The sequence below is a fragment of the Orycteropus afer genome, unplaced genomic scaffold (genome assembly GCF_000298275.1).
Source record: "Orycteropus afer afer isolate SDZICR_OR568_19922 unplaced genomic scaffold, OryAfe1.0 scaffold00221, whole genome shotgun sequence".
Taxonomy (NCBI): domain Eukaryota; kingdom Metazoa; phylum Chordata; class Mammalia; order Tubulidentata; family Orycteropodidae; genus Orycteropus; species Orycteropus afer.
The window spans coordinates 1,018,929-1,040,462 of record NW_006921808.1 but is presented as its reverse complement, the minus strand read 5'-3'; the positions used below and the strand labels follow the sequence as shown (position 1 = coordinate 1,040,462).

General features: G+C 41.1%; 1 protein-coding gene across 1 annotated transcript in view; it reads left to right on the top strand.

Annotated features, from left to right (window-relative positions):
* Window positions 1-21,534, top strand: part of GLB1L3 (galactosidase beta 1 like 3) — a 183,124-nt gene that overhangs the window by 133,745 nt on the left and 27,845 nt on the right. The window contains exons 12-20 of the mRNA XM_007948732.2: window positions 3,457-3,541; window positions 4,191-4,328; window positions 4,960-5,040; window positions 5,918-6,024; window positions 7,172-7,312; window positions 12,229-12,300; window positions 12,985-13,063; window positions 13,845-13,932; window positions 14,265-14,376. Coding sequence (XP_007946923.2) covers window positions 3,457-3,541; window positions 4,191-4,328; window positions 4,960-5,040; window positions 5,918-6,024; window positions 7,172-7,312; window positions 12,229-12,300; window positions 12,985-13,063; window positions 13,845-13,932; window positions 14,265-14,376 — 903 coding nt within the window. The remainder of the gene's footprint in view (window positions 1-3,456; window positions 3,542-4,190; window positions 4,329-4,959; window positions 5,041-5,917; window positions 6,025-7,171; window positions 7,313-12,228; window positions 12,301-12,984; window positions 13,064-13,844; window positions 13,933-14,264; window positions 14,377-21,534) is intronic.

The following is a 21,534-nucleotide window of genomic DNA, read 5'->3' as shown; positions in this document are numbered from 1 at the left end:
CTGGGTTTTACCCCCTTCTCCTGCTCTTCCGGCCTGCTACTCTGTGCTACACCCGTGCTTACCTTGCTCCTGGAGACCCGGTCCCTCTCGGGAGGGTAACAAGGGAAAATGTTCAGTGAAATCAGTGAGTAAGCACCAGCCCGCCCGTGCTTACCTTGCTCCCGGAAACCCGGTCCCTCTCGGGAGGGTAACAGGGAAAATGTTCAGCGCAGATCAGTGAGTAAGCACCAGCCCGCCCGTGCTTACCTTGCTCCTGGAGACCCGGTCCCTCTCGGGAGGGTAACAAGGGAAAATGTTCAGTGCAGATCAGTGAGTAAGCACCAGCCCGCCCGTGCTTACCTTGCTGCCGGAGACCTGGTTCCTCTCAGGAGGGTAACAAGGGAAAGTGTTCAGTTCAGATCAGTGAGTAAGCACCAGCCCGCCCGTGCTTACCTTACTCCCGGAGGCCCGGTCCCTTGCTCCCGGAGACCCGGTCCCCCTTGGGAGGGTAACCAGGGAAAGTGTTCAGTGCAGATCAGTGAGTAAGCACCATCCCGCCCGTGCTTACCTTGCTCCCGGAGACCCAGTCCCTCTTGGGAGGGTAACAAGGGAGCCGTCTGAGCACTAGAAAAATTCTTACTGTGCATGAAATGATACGATTGTTTATCCATGAGATAAGAGCAGGATATTAAGAAAGAAGGATATTCAGAGAACCACAAAGAACTCTGAAATTAAAATCTGATATTTGAAATTAAAATTTAACCATAAAAGTTGGAAGATAAAGGTTCAGAAATCTCCTAGATGCAACATGTCAGTAAGATGTGAATTATAAAAGACAAGATAAATGCCTTAAAGGATCAATTCAGGAGCCCAATATTTTATTAATCCAATCCAGTTTCACTGCCATTGAGTCGATTCAACCCATAACGACCCCTCCTTGGGTTTCTGGAAGTAGATTGCCTAATCTTCCTTCCAAGGAGTGGTTGGTGGGTTTGAACCACCAGTCTTCTGGTTAGCAGTCAAATGCCTTAGGCACTGTACCACCAGAGCTCCCTCTACAAACAGAGAGGACAGAGAACACAGAAGAAAGAAAATAGCTAACATTAAGAACCTTGTTGTGACTAAGGATAAACCAAATCAAACCCAAGTCCATCAAGTTGATCTTGACTCTTAGCCACCCCTATTGGGTTTCTAAGGCTGTAAATCTGTATGGAAGTAGATTGCCTCATCTTCCTCTATGTGGAGCAGCTATTGGGTTTGAATCACTGACTTTCTGGTTAGCAGCCAAATGCCTTATCCACTATGTTGCCAGAGCTCCTTATGACTAAAGATATGTAGCTCTAAATTGAAACCACCCATCAAATGATCAGGAGCTCTGGTAGCATAGTGCCTAAAGCACTTGACTGCTAACCAGAAGGCTGGCAGTTCAAATCTACCAGCCACTTTTTGTAAGGAGGATGGAACAATTTACTTCTGTAGTGATACTGCCTCAGAAACCCAAGGAGGGGTCGCTATGAGTCAGGTCCGACTCGATGGCATATAAAAACAACAACAACAACATCAAGTGATCAGCAGAGTGAATAGTAAAAATACTTACAGAGGGGAAACCATAAGCTTACATGCAAAGAAACAAGGATTAAAATTGTATAGGTTTTAAAATATCAACACTGGGTGATAGGAAGGAGTGGAATATGCCTTTAAAATTCTGAGGATCAACAAATTTCATCTTAGAATTTTATAAACAGTGTAAATATTAATCAAGTGCATAGGTAGAATAAATACATTTTAAAGCATGTCCAGACTCTATGTCCTATTAAAACCAAAAAACCAAACTCACTGCTGTCGATTCAATCCCAACTCATAGCAACCTCTCCTTGGGTTTCTGAGGCAATATCTCTACGGAAATAGATTGCCCATTCTTCCTTCCGAGAAGTGGCTGGTGGGTTTCAGCTGCCAGCCTTCTGGTTAGCAGTCAGATGCCTTAGGCACTACGCCACCAGAGCTCCCATTAGTACCATGAAATCATTTGAAGTGTGCAGGAAATAAAGGAATAAACCAAAAGAGAAGAAGGTATGGAATCCAAAAAGCATCATCTCAACCCCAAGAAGAGAAGTCTTAGGATGGTAGCTTTTCAGACTAAATGCCAAATGTGGATTACAGTAGGATGCTGCAGCACTCCAGCAATGTGGCTGAGAATGCTAAAAACTTATACTACAGAGGCCTGAACCATTGCCCCAGAGAAGCCAAGTCATCATTGCCCAGTCTAATAAACACTGTGCAACAAAACTGGGAGAAGATGTCACCTTTTGAAAAAGGAATCTACATTATTCAGCATACCTGAAAATGCTAAGCTAATAGTGAATGCAGGTATCAGGCTGAAAACTTGTGGCACCTGATAGTTTGTTGTTCATCTTGTGTGCCATCAAGTTGATTCTCACTCACAGTGATCCAGAGTAGAACTGCTCCTTAAGTTTTCGTAGACTGTAATCATTATGGGAGCAGATCACCAAATCATTTCTCCCATGGAATGGCTTGTGGGTTTGAACCACCAGCCTTTCAGCTAGTAGTTGAGTGCTTGACTGTTGGCACCACGAAGGGACTCCCCCAAAAAATGTCATTTTTAATGTAATACTTATTTTATGTAAACAAAAATATAATCTATAAATACATCATAACTTGTATAAATTGTTATATACCAAATTGCTTAACAAAAATGTAAAAGCAAGGCTTATTAGCAATAAAAAAATATGAATAGAAAAATAATTAAAATGGGCACTCCAACACAGATAAATTAAATTAAATTAAATAACAAACAATCAAACAAACTTGCTGCCATCAAGTCGTTTCCAACTCATAGTAACCCCTGTTTGGGTTTCTGAGGCTATAAATCTTTGCAGAAGTAGATCGCCCCATCGTTTTTTCTTCCATGGAGCGGCTGGTGGGTTTGAACCACTGACCTTCCAGTTAGCAGTCAGGTGCCTTGTCACTACACCACCAGAGCTCCTTAAATTAAATAAAGATATAGAGATAGAGAAAATGAACAGTGTACTTACAGACAACATAACTTATTGGTTACTAGATTGGGCTCAAGTCTAGATTAAAATTCTAGGTCTGTCCTTACTGGCAGTGTGGTTTCTGAGCCTTAGCTTCTACAGAAAGAAGTACAGAACTCTTCCAACACCAGCCTCTGGTAGAACAAAGTTGAAATTACTGATGGTGTTTTCCAGGTGTAGCAGGGAGGAATATAAAGCTGGAAGGAGCCTGAAGGCCATAGATATTTAGGAGGGGTGGAGGAAAGGTACAATGGATGAAAGAAGGTAAAGTAAGTTGTTTTGAAACAAAAAAGGAAAGCACTGGATTGGGGAAAAGTTTTAAAAAGCATGAGTTCCTCAAGTTCACATCTGTTGGATTCAATTTTGTGGGTTTTGTTTCTCATCTGATTGTCTAGATTTAGTATTTGATATTGTTTATTTCTAGAGTAAAAAGCCCATTATGATTATGGAATTCTGGGTTGGATGGTTCGACACATGGGGAAATCAACACTTGGTTAGAGATGCGATGGGTAAGTGCTTTCCATTAGAAGTGGCCCTAAGTGGAGTGGTTCTAATCCAGTGTCCCCAGATACATTACATTGCCCTAGAAGGGAGTAATGAAAGCACACTAATTATTCATACAATTGCAAAAACAATAATGAAAATTAGATATTTAGATGACATAAGGGTTCTTAGGCTATTATTTAGTAGATTTAGTTTGGTAGCCAAATTGTATCAGTATGGTGGGAAAAATACTTTTTAGAAATGGCCTTTGGTTTTGACAAGACTTGGTCTTATAGCATAAAACCCACTGCCATTGAGTTGGTTCTGACTCATTGCAATCCTATAGGACAGAGTAGAACTGCCTTATAGGGTTTCCAAGGCTGTAAATCTTTATGGAAGCAATCTGCCTCATCTTTCTCCTGTGGAGCAGCTAATGGGTTTGAACCATCTAACTTCTGGTTACCAGCCAAATGCTCTAAGTACTGTGCCACCAGAGCTCCTTTCTTCTACCATAGTTCTGGCCAATGCTACCCATTTTGGAGTTGGGATTTTAGTGGAGATTGAATAACAATTAAGTTGACTGTGGTGTGGGGCTGGGAGTGATGAGTTCTCCAGAGACTTCTCCCTCTTCTTAATTTATGATTTTCTCTGTATTCTCATCTTCTCTCTCCACAGAGGTTGAACATACTGTGCTTGAATTTATCAAAGCTGAGATCTCCTTCAATGCATACATGTTCCATGGTGGAACCAACTTTGGTTTCATGAATGGGGCCACATATATGGGGAAGCACAGAGGTGTTGTCACAAGTTATGGCAAGTGTTCTCTTGTGTTGTCACTTCCCCAGCACAGGTTGCACTGGAGCTTTAAAGAGGAGTTGCTAAAAGCATATTCAGACCTCACTGAGTTCTTGACCCAATATGCTGGATTTAAGGGTTTTCATATCTATTTTCCTTTCTTCTGTGATCTTAATAATGCTCCATTTGACTGTCATTTGTAGTAGATGGGATAGCCTGAGATTTACAGCTCTGTGTTTCTCATCCTTGCCTTCAGGCAGTCACTCTCTACATTTTAGTAGAGATGGATATGAATGGTGATTGCTATTAAAGCATGGTAAGACACAGCTGGGCAATCCAGACTAGGGAATGCTAAGAGTGTGGGTGAAAAGTGAGACAGAAGGGCAATCCCAGAGCACAGCAGCCTTGACCCCCCAGTGAAGATCCTACGAAGGATTCCTAGGCTTGGATTGCAGCCTGTGTCCCAGCCTGGCATGGAAAATTCCCAGGAGGCAGGGAAGGGGTGTCTTTCTTCTGGCTCTCTTTCTGTCTTGAAGTTGTTGTGGCTATGTCCCCACTACCTGTCATGGATTCCTTCCCCCATGACTGCTGAAGCAGCGACTGTTGTGAAGGACTGTGTGGCCAGTGATGGGTCCCTTGTGTCTTGCAGACTATGATGCTATTTTGACAGAAGCAGGAGATTACACAGAAAAATATTTAAAGCTTCGAAAACTCTTTGGATCCATCTTAGGTACTCAGTAGCCATTTAAATTTGAGGGATGCTCCTTGTCATGAAATGTCTGTATTCTAAGAAAGGGTAAGGAATGGAAAAGATTTACTGGGAACAGCAGTTTAATGAAGTGCTTCAGAGCAAGGCCAACATTAACTTAAAATCCTGGTATTCTTGTTTAAAAGCTGTGTGATTTTGCATAAGTATTTAAGCCCTTTAAGCCTCAGTTTCTTCACTGAAGCATGAGATAATAGTCCGATCTCATATGATAATTATAAAGATTTAAGTTACTTTTTTGTAAAACTTTTATTACAATTTATGACACAATAAGCTCATATATTGTGTGTGTGTGTATATATATATATATAACAAACTCACTGCCATTGAGTTGATTCCAACCCATAGCTACCTCCATTGGGTTTCTGAGGCTGTAAGTCTTTACAGAATTAGATTGCCCCATCTTCTGCAGAATGGCTGGTGGGATTGAACTGCTGACCTCATGATTAGCAGCCAAATGTCTTATCCACTATGCCACCAGAGCTCCTTCGGTCATGGTATAGATAGCAAAAATGGTTCTGCTGAATTTTATTTACTTAAAATTAATTATACATCTAACATATGCTAAAAACTGGTTAACATTGGTGTTGCCAAAGGTATGAGGCAGAGTTCTTTCTCCCTAAGTTAGACCAATATAACCTCTTAGAGGTCTCCATGTCTATCAATAAAAGCACCAACTTTGTCATGGCCTAGTTTTTGTTGCCTTGGAGAGCCATGCCTGTGTGTTAGATTAAGACCCTTTTTTCTTGTTGGCTCTGTGATATAAGAATTAATGATAAGAACAGGGAGGCTAAAAGAAGATAGTGGTTATTTCAGATTCCCTGGCCCCTTTTCATTGCAGCAACCCCCCTGCCTCCCTTACCTGACCTTGTTCCCAAGGCTGTGTATCCTCCTGTGAGACCTTCACTCTATTTGCCACTGTGGGATGTCCTGGAGTATTTGAATGAGGTGAGTGCTGCGTGGGCACTGGGATAGGAATACCTATTGGACAGAGTGGGAGAAGGCCTTGGGTCACAGAGTAGAACTTTGCTCAAGTAGCTGTTTACTGGGGAGTATGAAAACTAATCCTCTGTGTTTTATCCAAATTTAGAACTGTGGGACAAGAAGCACAGACCCCTTCAGAGTGGACTGTGAAGGGGTTTGACCTTGAAGAATAAGTAGGGGTAGCAAGATATTAGAGAATCCCATTTCCTAGCTCAGATGAACTGAAGCTCCCAGTTCTGGTCTGTGGGACTGTGGTCTATGGTATTTTCCTATGGTATGGTATTTTCCACTAGTAACATATGCTTTATACATTTGTCTTGTAAACTGCACAACCCCCTCATGTTAGTTTCTGATGTGTGCTATACACCTTATATATATGTGCTTGTTATTTACATGGGTACATTATATGTGAAAAATAGGATATATGGGAAAATCTACCAAACTAGGAACCCGTGAAATTGGGTTTCTGGTTTTGCCTCACAATCAACTGTGCTAGATCACTGAACTTTTGTGAGCCCCTGCTTCCTCTTTAAAATTAGACCAGAAGGCTGGTAGTACAAACCCACCAGCCACTCCTCAGAAGGAAGGTTGGGCAATCTATTTCAGTAGTGATACCACCTCAGAAACCCAAGGAGGAATCACTATGAGTTGAAATCTTCTCGATGGCAGTGAGCTTTTTTAGTTTGATATATTTTGAAGACAAGGTAAAAGGTATTTGAAAAATATAACACTTTGATTCATATTGGTTCTACCTCTGTTATCACTGTTTATGAAAACATATTAACTGATATTATAACTAAATAGATGTTTGGTTAGTGAGTAACTATTATCTAGAATTCAGGTTTCTTGGAACACAATTTATTTACTCTTTTAATCATCTGTTGTGATTAAAGCAATTTTTCTCCTTTCACTATCTCCTCATCATTACTTAGTTTTCTAGTTAGTTGAGAATAAAGTACAAGAGTATTACCACATACTATCTGTTTCAGTATTTCCCATCCAAAAACCCTTGGAGATCACTAGGTGGCACAAAAAGTAACAAGGGTATTACAAAGACAGTTCCTGATTTTTTATTACCCTGGCTCCTGTTCCTTCCATATCTCCATCACAGCCGGTGAAATCTAATATACCAATCAACATGGAGAATCTTCCCATAAATGATGGAAATGGCCAGTCCTATGGATTTGTACTCTATGAGACTTCCATATGCTCTGGAGGTCGTCTGTATATTCATGCTCAAGATATGGCACAGGTAGGGCTCATCAGGCTGTTCATGGTGGTAAGCAAAACTTTTAGCTTAACTCTGCTATTGAAGAGGGTAGTCACTAGTAAACTTTATTATTTGATAGTATTTTTAAGTACCAACTATGTGTTGGACAAAGAGCCCTGGTGGCACAGTGGTTAAATGCTTGACCAATAACTGGAAAGTTTGTGGTTCAGACCCATCCAGTGATTCCTTGGGAGAAAGACCTAGCAATCTGCTTCCATAAAGATTAAACCTAGGAAACCCTATGAGGCAGTTCTACTCTGCCATATGGGGTTGCTATGAGTCAGAATCAATTTGACAGCACCTGACAACAACAACATGTGCATTGGGAATCCACACTTAAATCAAATAGCATTGTTTTTCAAGGAGTGGCTGTTGGATTTGAACCACCAGCCTTCTGATTAGCAGTCAAATGCCTTGGGCATTATGCCACCAGGGCTCCCCCTTATCTTGGGATAAGATATATATGTGTGTGTATATGTATGTGTGTGTGTGTGTGTGTGTGTGTATATATATATATACACACACACACACACATATATATATATATGTATATATGTGTATATATATATATATATCTCTTAGGAAAATGGCTCACACAGTTATAGAAGCTGGCAAATCCCAAGTTCCTGGATCAAATGTCAAGCTGAAGGCTTTTCCTGACTCACACAACTTCAGGGGCTGATGAACCCAAGATTGGCAGGCAGTATAACTGGCTGCTGACTTCGGTGGATGATGAATCTGAGATCAGCAGGCGAAGCATGAATTGTTGGCTCATAGGACATTTGTAGGCAGCACAACAGGATCCAGACCCAACAGAAAGTTCCTAAATTTTCCCATGTGGTCCATGCATATATAGAAGGCCTTACCCCTAAGAAAACTGTCTTTCCACTGATTGGCTACTCAAAGCATATACATCAGATCTCATCATAGGAATGACCACACCACAACTGCTTAAACCACTCAGAATCATGGTTCAGCCAAGTTGGCACACAAACTTAACTATCACAGTCTACCCCTTGTCAACTTGGCAATTTTGCATATCTCCTTAAGCACATATAATCTCTAAATAAGGAAAATTTTAAAGTCATACGTGCACCTAACATGACACAGCTAACACATGTACAACTGAAAACGCATTAGCCTTTATAAATTAAAATTTATAAATTATAACTGAAGAAAACAAAAACATTTGATGCATACATACAATGAAGAAATATAACAATTAGTCCTCATTTCTGCAACTGGTCATCTGGATGTGCTTGGTATTTAGAACTTCTTTCACCACCCATTCTGTATTTCCCTTGCCCTCATTCTTGAAGGGTCTGGGCCATTAGTAGTCATATCAGAATTGGGTTGCTATAGTTTTCCATTGACTTTAATCACAGGGCATGATAGTACTGAGAAATGTCCTAAAGAATCTCCTGTATTCTAGACATATTCTTCTTTACTTCCTTTATGTAATATCAATCCAATTTCTCCTTGGTAGTAAGGATCTATCACACCAGACAATACAGTATCTCCCTTCTATTCCTGCTGATCCAGAGGCAAGATGAGGCCAAAATGGCTGGGTGGCATTCTTAATTTCCAGTTTAATGCAATTAGCGTTGTGTCTCTAGGTAGGAGTGTTCCTCCCTTTGGGACTAAGACTTCCAGACCTCCAGAGCATATGCTCGCAGGGACAGGAAACAAATTTTTTTTTTTTGAGTGGGTTACTAGGGGTGATAGTGAATGCTACCATTCTCTTTTCTACCCCTTGGTATGTTTTGGTTCTCTAGTGCCTCTAGTGCCACTCTGACAAGAATACCATGGATGGGTGGCTTTAACAAACAGGGATTTATTCTCTTACTGTTTAAGAAGCTAGAAATCCAAGTTCAACATACCAGCTCTACGGGCTGGTTGAAAGCCCCTCAACCTTGGGCTTCAGCTCCACTTGTTGCTTCTAGCCCACTGAAGCTGGAAGCATCTCTTAGCTCAGGCAGCTGCTGGCTGCTGAGGCTGACAAACCGAAGGTCAACAAGTAAAATGTAACAGTCCCAAGATTATCAAGCGTATGGCAGGCCACTAATTCAAGGCCATTTATAGTCCCAAAATCAGCAGTGGTGGGCCATTGAACTGAAGACTCAGCTACATAAAGGGTCCAAGCATGCTAAAAAACTCAATGACCTTTCTCAAAGCTGACTTCTTATATACTAGAAACAGACTACATCCCTAAGGCAGCTACTCAGCTGCTCCAGTAGATTCCACCATGGAGTTGATTAACAGTTTCATCATGGGGAATAACTACTTCCAGCTGGCCAGCCACTCAAAACCAGCCAAGTTGACACACAATGTAACAGCCCCAATTCCATCCCTTGTCAATTTGGCATCTGTCCACATCTCCTTGACTGGGTGGCTCCAGTCTCCCAGTTCATCTGAGTGTCAACCCTTGGCCTGGCAGGCCCTGTTCCTTTGCCTCTTTGGCATGACCACCCTGCCCTCGCACTTTTGGGCAGTGGATATAGCCCCATCCCACTGACCCTCATGAATGGCAACCTACACTCTAGAACCAAGTTCGTGAAGGTCTGACCCTTTGGAAACTACAAGGCTGTGGTGGTTCCACTCCCAGAGTCCATCATCCTACCCTTTGAGGCTGAAGCAGCTCTGCTTCCCGTTTTCTTGGTCTCTCAGCTTCTGCCAATTAATTCCTGAAGGCAATACACCCTGCTAGGAATCTTCCCACCCAAAATGCGCTCATCTTTCTTGCTCCGTGGGCTGGTAAGTCTGTCATTGTCTCATGCCACTTGCTTGGCTCTTCTTCTGCCCTCTCTCTATCAAGGTCTCTCTGCTGGGGTCTCTTTGCTGGGGTCTTAGTGCAGGGATCTCAGGTCAAGGACACACTCCACTCTTGTTTCCACATTTTAGGAATCTGTCAGAGCAGCACGCTACTCTCTTGGTATCAAATTCTGTTTTGATCCTCTAGTGCTGCTATAACAGACATACCACAAATGTATATATAGAAATTTATCTTAGGAAAATGGCTCACACAGTTATAGAGGCTGGCAAGTCCTAAGTTTCTGGATCAAATGTCAAGCTGGAGGCTTTTCCTGACTCATGCAGCTGCATGGGCTGATAAGCCAGGCAACATAACAGGCTTCTGACTTCGGTGATGACAAATCCAAGATCAGCAGGCAAAAGGGCGGACTGTTGGCTCACAGGACACTTGTGGGCAGCATGACAGGATCCAGATGCAACAGAAAGTTCTGGATTTTCCCAGGATGTCCATATGTGTGTATGTGTGTGTGTGTGTGTGTGTATGTATCTATATCTATATATGTATATGTATATGTATATATATATATAGAGAGAGAGAGAGAGAGAAAGGAAGCAGGCCACACCCGTAAGGAAACTCCCTTTCAACTGATTGGCTGCTCAAAGCATATACATCAGAGCTTATCATGGGAATGAGCACACCACAACTGCTTATACCACTCAGAATCATGGTCCAGCCCAGTTGACACACAACCTTAACTATTACATGACCTTATATCAAATATAATAAAATGCAATCACCTTCAGTAATCTAATCTAATGTTACATAATCAATCAGTTGAGGTGTCTGATGGATCCTACATCTAATAACTTCTGAGTTATATAAAGAGCAGCATAGACACAGACACAGACACAAACACAGATGTAGATAGGGCATGGAGTAGAGACTGACACCATGTAAGGATTGCCTGGAAGCCAAGGAGCCAAATAACACCTGGGACTACCTGCAAGGAAAGAATAAACAAAATTGAGACCCTGATTTGGGCTTCTAGCCTCCAGAACTGTGAGAAAAATATATGTATATTCTTTACAGCCACCCATTTCTGGTACTTCTGTTAAAGCTCACTTATAAATTAAGACTAAATTTAAATAAAGTCTAATGGAGATTCTGTGTCAATATTGGTGATATGATCTTGGCAAGTTTTATCATGGGAAGGAATAGGTGACTATGGGGGCGCTTAGATAAGCTCCTCATCCAGACATGAGAGGTCAGGGCCAGTTGCTGGAGTACATGCCGTCTACACTGACTTTTAATGATCAGCCAGAGTTAGTGAGGTGAACAAAGAAAAGGAAGAATATTCCCAGCAGAGTGAATACCGTGCTTGAACACCTAGGTGAAGAAGAGAGCATGACTGGCTCTTGGCCTGAAAGAAGTTGATGATGATCGGTTCTTGGAGTGCAAGAGGGAAGATTAATACTATCTGAAGTTATACAGCTACAGGCATCTCTGAACTTTTGTGACTGGTGGCTGGTAAATGGACCCCTGCTAATGCAGTTGCAGGCAAACCTACCATCAGTGATCACATTTGCCAATAGAAATTGCAGAAGCTGTAAAATGACACATGTGCCTCACTTTGTGATTGAAATTTCATACATGTGTAACTCATTGGCCTAAGTGAAATCATGTTTGAAATCTTAGATGTGGAGTCCAAGTGGAGTTTTCATTTCTTCAGCCTCCACAGTGCATAGAGTCTAAGCAGGTGGATGGAATGGGGGCTGAGTGTTAACCCAATGTATTCATATCACAAGGTGCAGGGGAAGTTGTCATTGCCATATACCCTTCCCTATCTGGGGTGATTCTTTGTTTTTTCTTTTGTTCCTTTCTCTTTGGCACTGGACTGACATACTGAACTAAGACGCTCATCTCAGTTCCTTACCTGGACAGAGTCCAATGGGCATTGGCCAGGGTGTCCATCACTGTACTTACTTTATGATATTGCATTATTGTAACTTCCCATCAGCTTTTAGCCATCTGGGAGCACCAGGGTCTACCACTTTTTTCATAATGACCACCTTTTGCCTAAGCCAGTGTCTGTCTTCTCCTTTCTTTAGGTGGGCCTTCCAGTCTTACTATATCTCTTCTTTTGCAGGTATTCTTGAATGAGACAGTCATAGGAATCCTGAATGATGGTATTCAGAACTTGGACATTCCCAAATTCAGGGTATGTATCAAGGGTCTGAAGGTGCCCTGGTGGTGCAACAGTTAAGCACTCAGCTGTTAACTGAAAGGTTGGTGGTTTGAACTCACCAGTGTCTCCAAGGGAGAAAAGACCTGGTGATTTAAAGATTATTCTCTTAAAGATTGCAGCCTCATCAGCCCTTCAGGGCTTTTCTACTCTATTCTATAGGATCTGTCCTATAGGATTGCTGTGAGTTGGAATTGACTCAACAGCTCACAATAACAACAGCAACATTGCAAACATGTCATAGTCCTGAGATAGACTACCTTCTTACTTACCACAACTTTTCTTTATTGCTTCTCATTTAGGGTCCCATCAGGAAGTGTGTAAAGCTATAAATATAACTACATCCCTTAGGCCTGGATACATCAGGAACTGCAGCCTATAAGCTTCAGTATGAGAATTTCGCCCTTGGATTTTCCTTTGCTCCTATAGCCCTGAGTCACTCATCAGCTCTAGTTTGAGTTTCAGATAAATGACACAACTGAGTCTCTCTTTCCAAATAAGATAGTGTAGGGGAAGGGGGAAGATTGAGTATGGAATAGTAATACCAAAAGCTCCTTATAAGAGCTAAGGGCTGCAGGATTCTGAAGCCTTTATTACAGAAAAGAATGGACTCTACAGGAAAAGTCCCACAGTCTCCATGAGCTGTCCTGTCCCAAATAGGGATGCCAACTCCTGAGGATCCTGGTGGAGAATCAAGGAAGAGTCAATTATTCATGGAAAATTCAAGAGCAACGGAAAGGTAGGCTCTGGGCCTAAAAAGAGGCTCTAGCTTCTCTTCAATAATTGTTTGGCCCCTGGCACTTAGGCTTTGCTGGATTTGGAATAAGGGTCCCCAAAGCAGTGCCCTAGAGCTAAAGGTGCAAACTCCTTTCCTGCCCTTGTCCTGCAGGGACGAAGGTGGAACCGTTGTGTGGGGTGCTACACTCTGAATTAAGCTCCTTTCCTAAATTTCTTTACCTATTAGTTTTTCTAGTATTAATTCATAGTAAAAAATGTATATTTCCATTTACTTAAAGGGAATTTTTAGGTACATTTTGGGGTGAGAAAGAATAAAAGGTGCTTAAATTCATAAATGTTAAATATTAAAAATTAGTAATATTTTCCTCCATATACTTTTTCTTCCTTTCCAGGGCCTGGTTCTTAGACCCCTTAGGCTGTCCTCTTGCTTCTCATAATACCACTGAGGTTTTCCCTTATGTGCACCTGCCCTCTCTCCTCTGCCGTCTGTAGTGCTCTCACCTCTTTGTGAAGAGAACCTCTTCTTAGACTTGATGATGCTTATCCTGGAAAAGTGCCTAATCACCTCTTGGGAATTTCAGGGAAAATGCTGCTATTAAGCAGAAACTCTTTTGGTAGGATGCAGCATACAAGAAAACTTTAATCATACATAGCAGGTCAAGTGTTTGCCCTCTAGGGTGAGCCCTTGTCACAAAGCAGATACATGTTTCTATTTCCTTGCCCCCAACTCTGGAGAATATCCAGTCCCTTTTCATATTCTCTTTCCTACTTCCCACATGCAGGATTAACTGGACTTATTGGCATCAATAGCATTCCCCTGAAAGATTTCACTATCTATTCTCTGGAAATGAAAATGAACTTCTTTGAAAGGTATGTTCCTATGCTTGCCAAATAGACATTTAGAGTAATCAAACAACTCAGAGGTCATTGCTTTCCGACTCTTCACTTTGCAGATAAAGAACTCAACGTTCAGAGACTTGAAGTGATTTGCTCACGGTTATAGAGCACTTTGGAATCAGGACTAGAACCCTAGAACATGTCTCATAATTCTGATTTTAATTCTTCTAGTCTAATACATCCCACTGAAACCATGTTGTAGAACTGGAAACAGAATTTTAGTCTCTGAGAAGGAAATTTGTGGTTCAATACTGGGTCTCAAGCTGGGTAGGGGCATTCTTCCTCACTATTGGCTCTTCCCTTAGGCTCCGGTCTGCCACCTGGAGGCCTGCCCCAGAGAGCTATTTGGGCCCTGCTTTCTACCTTGGTACCCTGAAAGCTGGCCCTTCTCCCAAGGACACCTTTCTGAGAGTGCTGGTAAGTGAGCTACCTTCTTCTGTCCTGGTGTTCCAGCCACAGACTCTTAAAGAGCCCTGAAGCAAAGCCATAGTTCTTGATAGGGATTCTTTCTTCCCTTTCTTCCTTCATTTTTTCCTCTTCCTCACTCGCAGTGAACCTTCCAACATTTCTCAGTCTTTCTAATACAATCTCCATCTACAGATGTAGAGAGTAAAGAGAATAAAAGACAAAAGGGATATAGCAACACCCCCTTTCCAATACCTCTCTCCTTCTCAGAGGTAAACACTGCCCATAGATGGTACATTTTCATATATAACTTAGCCTAGGTGTTTCTAGAATGAAGAAATTAGCAAACAGTATCATTAATATCACACACAAGTAAAATTTTGTTAAAGATAATTCAAAAACAGTTGCAATAGTCCATAGACAGGGAACCACCTGAAATTCAAACTGGATTCAGTAGAGGATATGGAACAAGGGATATCACTGCTGATGTCAAGTGGATCTTGGCTGAAAGCAGAGAATACAAAAAGATGTCTACCTGTGTTTTATTGACTTTGCAAATGCATTAGACTCTGTGGACCATAACAAATTATGGATAACATTGTTAAGAATGGGAATTCTAGAACACTTAATTGTGCTTGTGAGGAACCTGTACATAGACCAAGGGGCAATTATTTAAACAGAGCAAGGAGCTACTTACTGCATGGTTTCAGTTAAGGACAGGTGGGTGTCAGGATTGTATCTTTTCACTATACTTATTCAGTCTGTATGCTGAACAAATAATCTGAGAAGCTGGACTATATGGAGAAGAATGTGGCATCAGGATTGGTGGAAGACTCATTAATAACCTGTGATATGCTGATGACACAAACTTGTTTGCTGGAAGCAAAGAAGACTTGAAGTACTTACTGATAAAGATCAAAGACTGCAGCCCTAAGTATGGATTACACACCTCAACATAAAGAAATAAAAAATTTTCATAACTGGACCAAGAACAACATCATATTAAATGGAGAAAATATTGAAATTGTCAAGGATTTAATTTCCCTTGGATCCACAATCAATGCCATGGAAGCAGCAATCAAGAAATCAAACAACATATTTGTGAAGAGGCAAGGAGGCCGCATTTTCTGACCTCTCACTACACAAGAGGAAGACAGAATCACCATCAGTGGCCCAAGGCCTGTTCTTATAAGGCCAGACATGCTGCCATTCTCCAACCCTCTTACTAACCTTGTCAGCAACCTTCCTCCTCTGGCACCCACCACTTCTCTGCTGGGTTTGATAATTTGCTGCAGTGGCCAACTGAACTCACAGACTATGAAGTTTATTAGGGAAGCAATAGGCTATAATTCAAGTTCAAGAACACATTCAGCCTCTCTCAGCCAACTGTCTCTCCCAGCCAGTCATCTCTCTCAGCTGGCAGTCTCTCTCAGTCTCTCTCAGTAGCACATCTCTCTCAGTGTGTCTCTCTCTCTCATCTGTCTCTCAGCAGTGTGTCTCTTTTGGCAAGCATGTCTCTCTTGGCAGTGTGTCTTTCTCAGCCAGTAGTCAGAGAGATTTTTTTCTCTGCCTCTAGGAGGACTCATTTTAAGCCTGGCAGAGTGGCAAAACTTACCAAACCCGATATCAGAATTTTAAACACCCGAGAGATAGCAAACTTCCCAGAAGATTGCTTTGTGCTGCTCCAATAGAAATTCCAAAACTGAACCAAACTCACAACCATGGAGTCACATCTGACCCGTGGTGACCCCTCCCTGTGTTTCCATGGCAATATCACTACAGAAAAGAATTGATGCCTTTGAATTGTAATGTTGATGAAGAATTAAATATACTGCAGACTACCAGAAAAACAAACAAATCTGTCTTCAAAGATGTACATCCAGAATGTTCCTTAGAAGTGAGAATGAAGAGTCTTCATGTATCAGGAGGGACCAGTCCCTGGGAAGGACATCATGCTTGGTAAAGTAGAAGGTCAGAGAAAAAGAAGAAGACTCTCAATGAGGTGGATTGACACAGTGGATGCAACCATGGGCTCAAATATAGTAAGAGTTGTGAGGATGGTACAGGACCAAATAATAATTCTTTCTATTGTACATAGTTTGCTATGAGTTGGAACTGACTCGATGGTACTTAACAACAGGTATTTCTAAATGCACACACAATTATTTTTTCCACTAATAGTGTTATACCATAAACCATTTTTTGCAATTTGCTTTTTGAGGAGGAGTATCTGCATCAGTGGATATGATCATGTGGTTTTTCCCTTTTGTTTTATGTGTGGTTACGTGGATTGTTTTTCTAATGTTGAAGCATCTTTGAATATCTAGTATGAATCCCATTTGGTCATGATGTATTATGTTTTTGATCTATTGTTGGATTCTGTTGGCTAGGATGTTGTTGAGATTGGTTGTGTCTAGGTTCATCAGGGATATTGGTCTATAATGCTCATTTTTAGTGGTGTCATGGCCTGGTTTCAGTATCAGGGTTATTATGTTTACTTCATAAAATGAGGTTTGGAGTATTCCATCCATTTTTTATGTTGTGGAATAATTTGAGCAGAATTGGTTTCAGCTCTATACATGAATGTTTGGTAGAATTTGCCAGTGGAGTTATCTGGCCCAGGACTTTTTGTTGTTGTTGTGGGAAGGTTTTTTTTTTTTTTTTTAATGGTCTGTTCATTTTCTTCTTTTGGGATGGGTCTGTTCAAATTTTCTACTTCAGATAGTGTTATTTTGGGTTGTTGTTGTTAGGTGCTGTCGAATCATTTCCGACTCATAGTGACCCCATGCACACCAGAACGAAACACTGCCTGATCCCACACCAGCTCCACGATCCCTGCTAAACCTGAGCCCATCATCCTAGTCACCGTGTCAATCCATCTCATTGAAGGCCTCCCCCTCTTTTGTCATCCCTCCACCCTACCAAGTATGACATCCTTCTCCAAGGAATGGTCCCTTCTGACAACATGACCAAAATAGGTGAGACGAAGTCTGGCCACTCTTGCTTCCAAGGAGCATTTTGGGTGCACTTCCTCCAGGACAGATCTTTTAGTTCTTTTAGCAGTCCGTGGTACTTTCAGCATTCTTTGCCAGCACCACAACTCAAAAGCATCAACTCTTCTTTGGTCTTCCTTATTCATGGTCCAGCTCTCACATGCATACAAGGTGATTGGCAATATCATGGCTTGTGTCAGGAGCAACTTAGTCCTCAAGGAGACATCCTTGTTCCTCAGCACTTGAAACAGTTCCTTTGCAGTTTACTTTCCCAATGCTATACGTTGTCTAATGTCCTGACTGCTGCTTCCATTTCCTCATCTTTGGCTTTGGTGGTTGGGGCATAAATTTGAATAATAATCATATTAATGGGTCTTCCTTGTAGGCATATGGATATTATCCTATCACGGACAGCATTATACTTCAGGACAGATCTTGAAACATCCTTTGTGATGATGAATGCCATGCCATTCTTCTTCAAGTTGTCATTCCCAGCATAGTAGATCACATGGTTGTCTGATTCACAGTGTCCAATTTCAGCTCACTAATGCCAAGGATATCAATCTTTATGCTTTCCATTTCGTTTTTGACAGCTTCCAATTTTCCTAGATTCATACTTCGTACATTCCATGTTCCGATGATTAATGGATGTCTGTAGCTGTATCTCTTCAATTTGAGTGGTACAACATCAGCAAATGGAGGTCTCGAAAGCTTTACCTTATCCATAGGAGTAAGGCTGGGTTTACTCAGATGATGCAGCTCTTTCTCAGTCCTACTTTGAGAGCCTTCTAACCTAACTGGACTATTCATAAAGTTGAATAAGCTGGGCTGATACCTGTGCACCATGTGCATCCTGCAGGGGTTAGAAACACCAGTGGCTCAGCCTCAAAACTCACATCAACATGTCACCACAGTAGGACAAACTGACAGACAAGTTTGTCTCCCTGTTGGAAACCTCTAGTACCACCCTTACCTGGGTCCCTGTGGCTGACTCCTCCTCTGTCCAGATTCCTAGGCCTTTTAATCCCCTTTCTCCCGCTTTCCTGCCCTGTTGCTTTGGGTGTGCGTGAGTTCCTCTCCCCACCTGGATCCCTGTGGCTGACTGCTTCTCTGCCAGGGTTCCTGGCTTTAATCCCCTTTTTCCTGCTGTCCCGCACTGCTGCTTTGGGCATGCCTGAGTTCCTCTCCCCACCTGGATCCCTACAGCTGATGCTCCTCTGTCCAGGTTCCTGGCTTCGTTATCCCATTTTTCCTGCTCTCCCGCCCTGCTGCTTTGGGTGTGCCTGAGTTCCTCTCCTCACCTGGATCCCTGTGGTTGACTGCTTCTCTGTCAGGGTTCCTAGCTTTTAATCCCCTTTTTCCTGCTCTCCTGCACTGCTGCTTTGGGCATGCCTGAGTTCTTCTCCTCACCTGGATCCCTGTGGCTGACTGCATTATCAATTTCACCTTGGTTTTCAAATTTGTTGGAGTACAGTTCTTCATAGTATTTTGTTATTATCCCTTTTATTTCAATTGATTCTGTTCTGACATCACTTATTTCATTTCTTTATGTTACTTGCATCTTCTCTTTCTTTTCCATTGTTAAATTTGCCAGTGGTTTGCCAGTTTTATTAATCAATTTTAGTCTTGTTGGTTCTTTTACTTTTCTATTTTTGATATCATTTATTTCTGCTCTAATCTTTGTTATTTCCTTTCTTCAGGTGACTAGACTTTGTGTGTGTGTGTGTTCTTTTTTATAATTGTTGGAAATGTTAGGTTAAGGTGTTGATTTTGGTTCTTTTTTGATGTGTGCATTTATTGCTATGAACTGTCCTCTGACAATTACTTTGGCTGTGTCCTAAAATTTATGGTATATTGTTTTCATTCAAGGAATTGTTTTATTTCATTTTCAATTTCTTTTCTTACCCAGTAGTTTTTGAGCATGATGTTATTCTGTTCCATGTATTGTTTTTTCCTTGATTTTCCTGTTGTTGATTTCTCACTTTGTAGAATTGTAATCTGAGAAGATGCTTTGCAAGATTTCAGTGTTTCTAAATTTATTGAGACTTGCCTTGTATCCTAATATATGGTCTATTTTGACAAATGTTCCATGTGCACTGGAAAAGAATGTATATTGTGTTGCTGTTGAGTGGAGTGTTTTGTATATATCTATCAGGTCAAATTGTTTGGGTGTTTTGCCTACATCTTTTGTATCTTTGTTGAATTTCCTTCTAGTTGTTCTGTCCCTCATCAAAAGTGGTGTATTAAAGTCTTCTAATATTATTGTATATTGTATTATTGTGTATTTATTTCTTTTCAGTTTTCCTAAAGTTTGATTTATGTATTTTGGGGCTCTTCCCTTAGGTGCATAGATACTTATTACAGTAAGGTCCTCTTGTTTGAGTGATGTTTTAATAATTATATAATGTCCTTCCTTTTCTCTTCTGCTGGTTTTTACCTTAAAATCTGTTTTATGAGCAATTAATATTGCCACTCCTGATCTTTCTTAACATATATTTTTTTCCTATTCTTGGAGGTTTAGCTTAATTTTTTTCCTTTGTGTCAAAGTTGTGTCTCTTTTAGACAGCATATTGATTGCTCATATTTTCTTATCCATTCTGCTAGGGTCTGCATTTGACTGGTGCATTCAATCCATTTACATTCAGTGTAATTATGATAGATATCAATTTAATGCTATCATTTTGTTGTGGTTTTGTGTGTGGTGCTTGTGGTTTCTTTTTACATATATTTTTCTGTGTCAAGTTCATTTGGAGATTTTCTTATCATTTCCTTCATTAATATTGTTTTAGTGTTTACTGAAACTTTATGATTTTCTTCTTTTTTATTTTAGTGAGAGGTTTATCAATTTACTTTGAGGTTACCCTATACAAATCCTCTTAATTTCTGTTTATCTGGAAATGTCCTTATTTCACCACCATATGTGAGGGGCAATTTTGCTGGATATATAATTCCAAGTTTGCAATTTTTTTCCTTCAGGGTTTTATATATGTCATCCCAGTGCCTTCTTGCCTGCATGGTTTCTGCCCAGAAATCAGAGCTTAGTATTATTGGTTCTCCTTTGTTGGTAATTACTTGAGATGCTTTCGGTATTTCTTTGTCTTGGGTTTGGAATGTTTAATTATGATATATCATGGTGATGCTATGTTGAGGGTCTATCCTATATGGGGTTCATTGTGCACCACTCGCCTGGCAGTTTGTCATACTATGGTGGCTTGCATGTTGCTGAGAGGCTGGAGACTATGTATGCACCAGTATTTCAAATATGAGCAGGGTCACCCATGGTGGACAGGTTTCAGGAGAGCTTTCACACTGAGATAGACTGGGAAGAAGAAAGGGGCCATCCCCTTCTCAAAGAATTAGCCAATTAAAACCTTATGAATAGCAGTGAAACATTGTTTGATATCTTACCAGAAAACATCATGAAGAGCCCTGAAACATAGTCAGATATAGTGTTGGAAGATGAGACCCTCAGGTCTGAAGGCACACAAAATACAACTGGATAAGGCCTGCCTCCTCAAAGTTGAGTTGACCTTAGTGATGTGGATGGAGTAAGGTTTTAGGACCTCCATTTGCTGATGGGGCATGACTCAAAATTGGAGGAAATAGCTGCAAACATCCATTAATAATCAGAACGTGGAATGTATGAAGTATGAATGTAGGAAAATTGGAAGTTGTCAAAAATATAATGGAATGCGTAAAGATTGGTGTCCTAAGCATTGTTATTGTTATGTGCTGTTGAGTCAGACCCAACTCATAGCAACTTCTCTTGGGTTTCCAAGACAGTATCACCATGGAAGTAGATTGCACCTTCCTTATGAGGAGTGGCTGGTTGGTTTGAAACCAGCAGCCTTCTGGTTAGCAGTCAGGTGCCTTAGGCACAACACTACCAGAGCTCCTAAGCATTAGTGATCTGAAAAGGACTGGTTTTGGCCATTTTGAAACAGGCAATCATGTGATCTACTATACCAGGAATGACATTCATTGTTACACAAAAATGTCTCAAGATCTATCCTGAAGTACAAAGCTGTCAGTGATAGGATAATATTCAAATGTCTGTAAGAAGGCATATGGATTAATTGGAAGACCAGTTAATAAAACTATTCAAACTGGTGTACCAACCACTAAAGTAAAAGATGAATTGAAGATTTTTACCAACTTCTGCAGTCTGAAATTGACC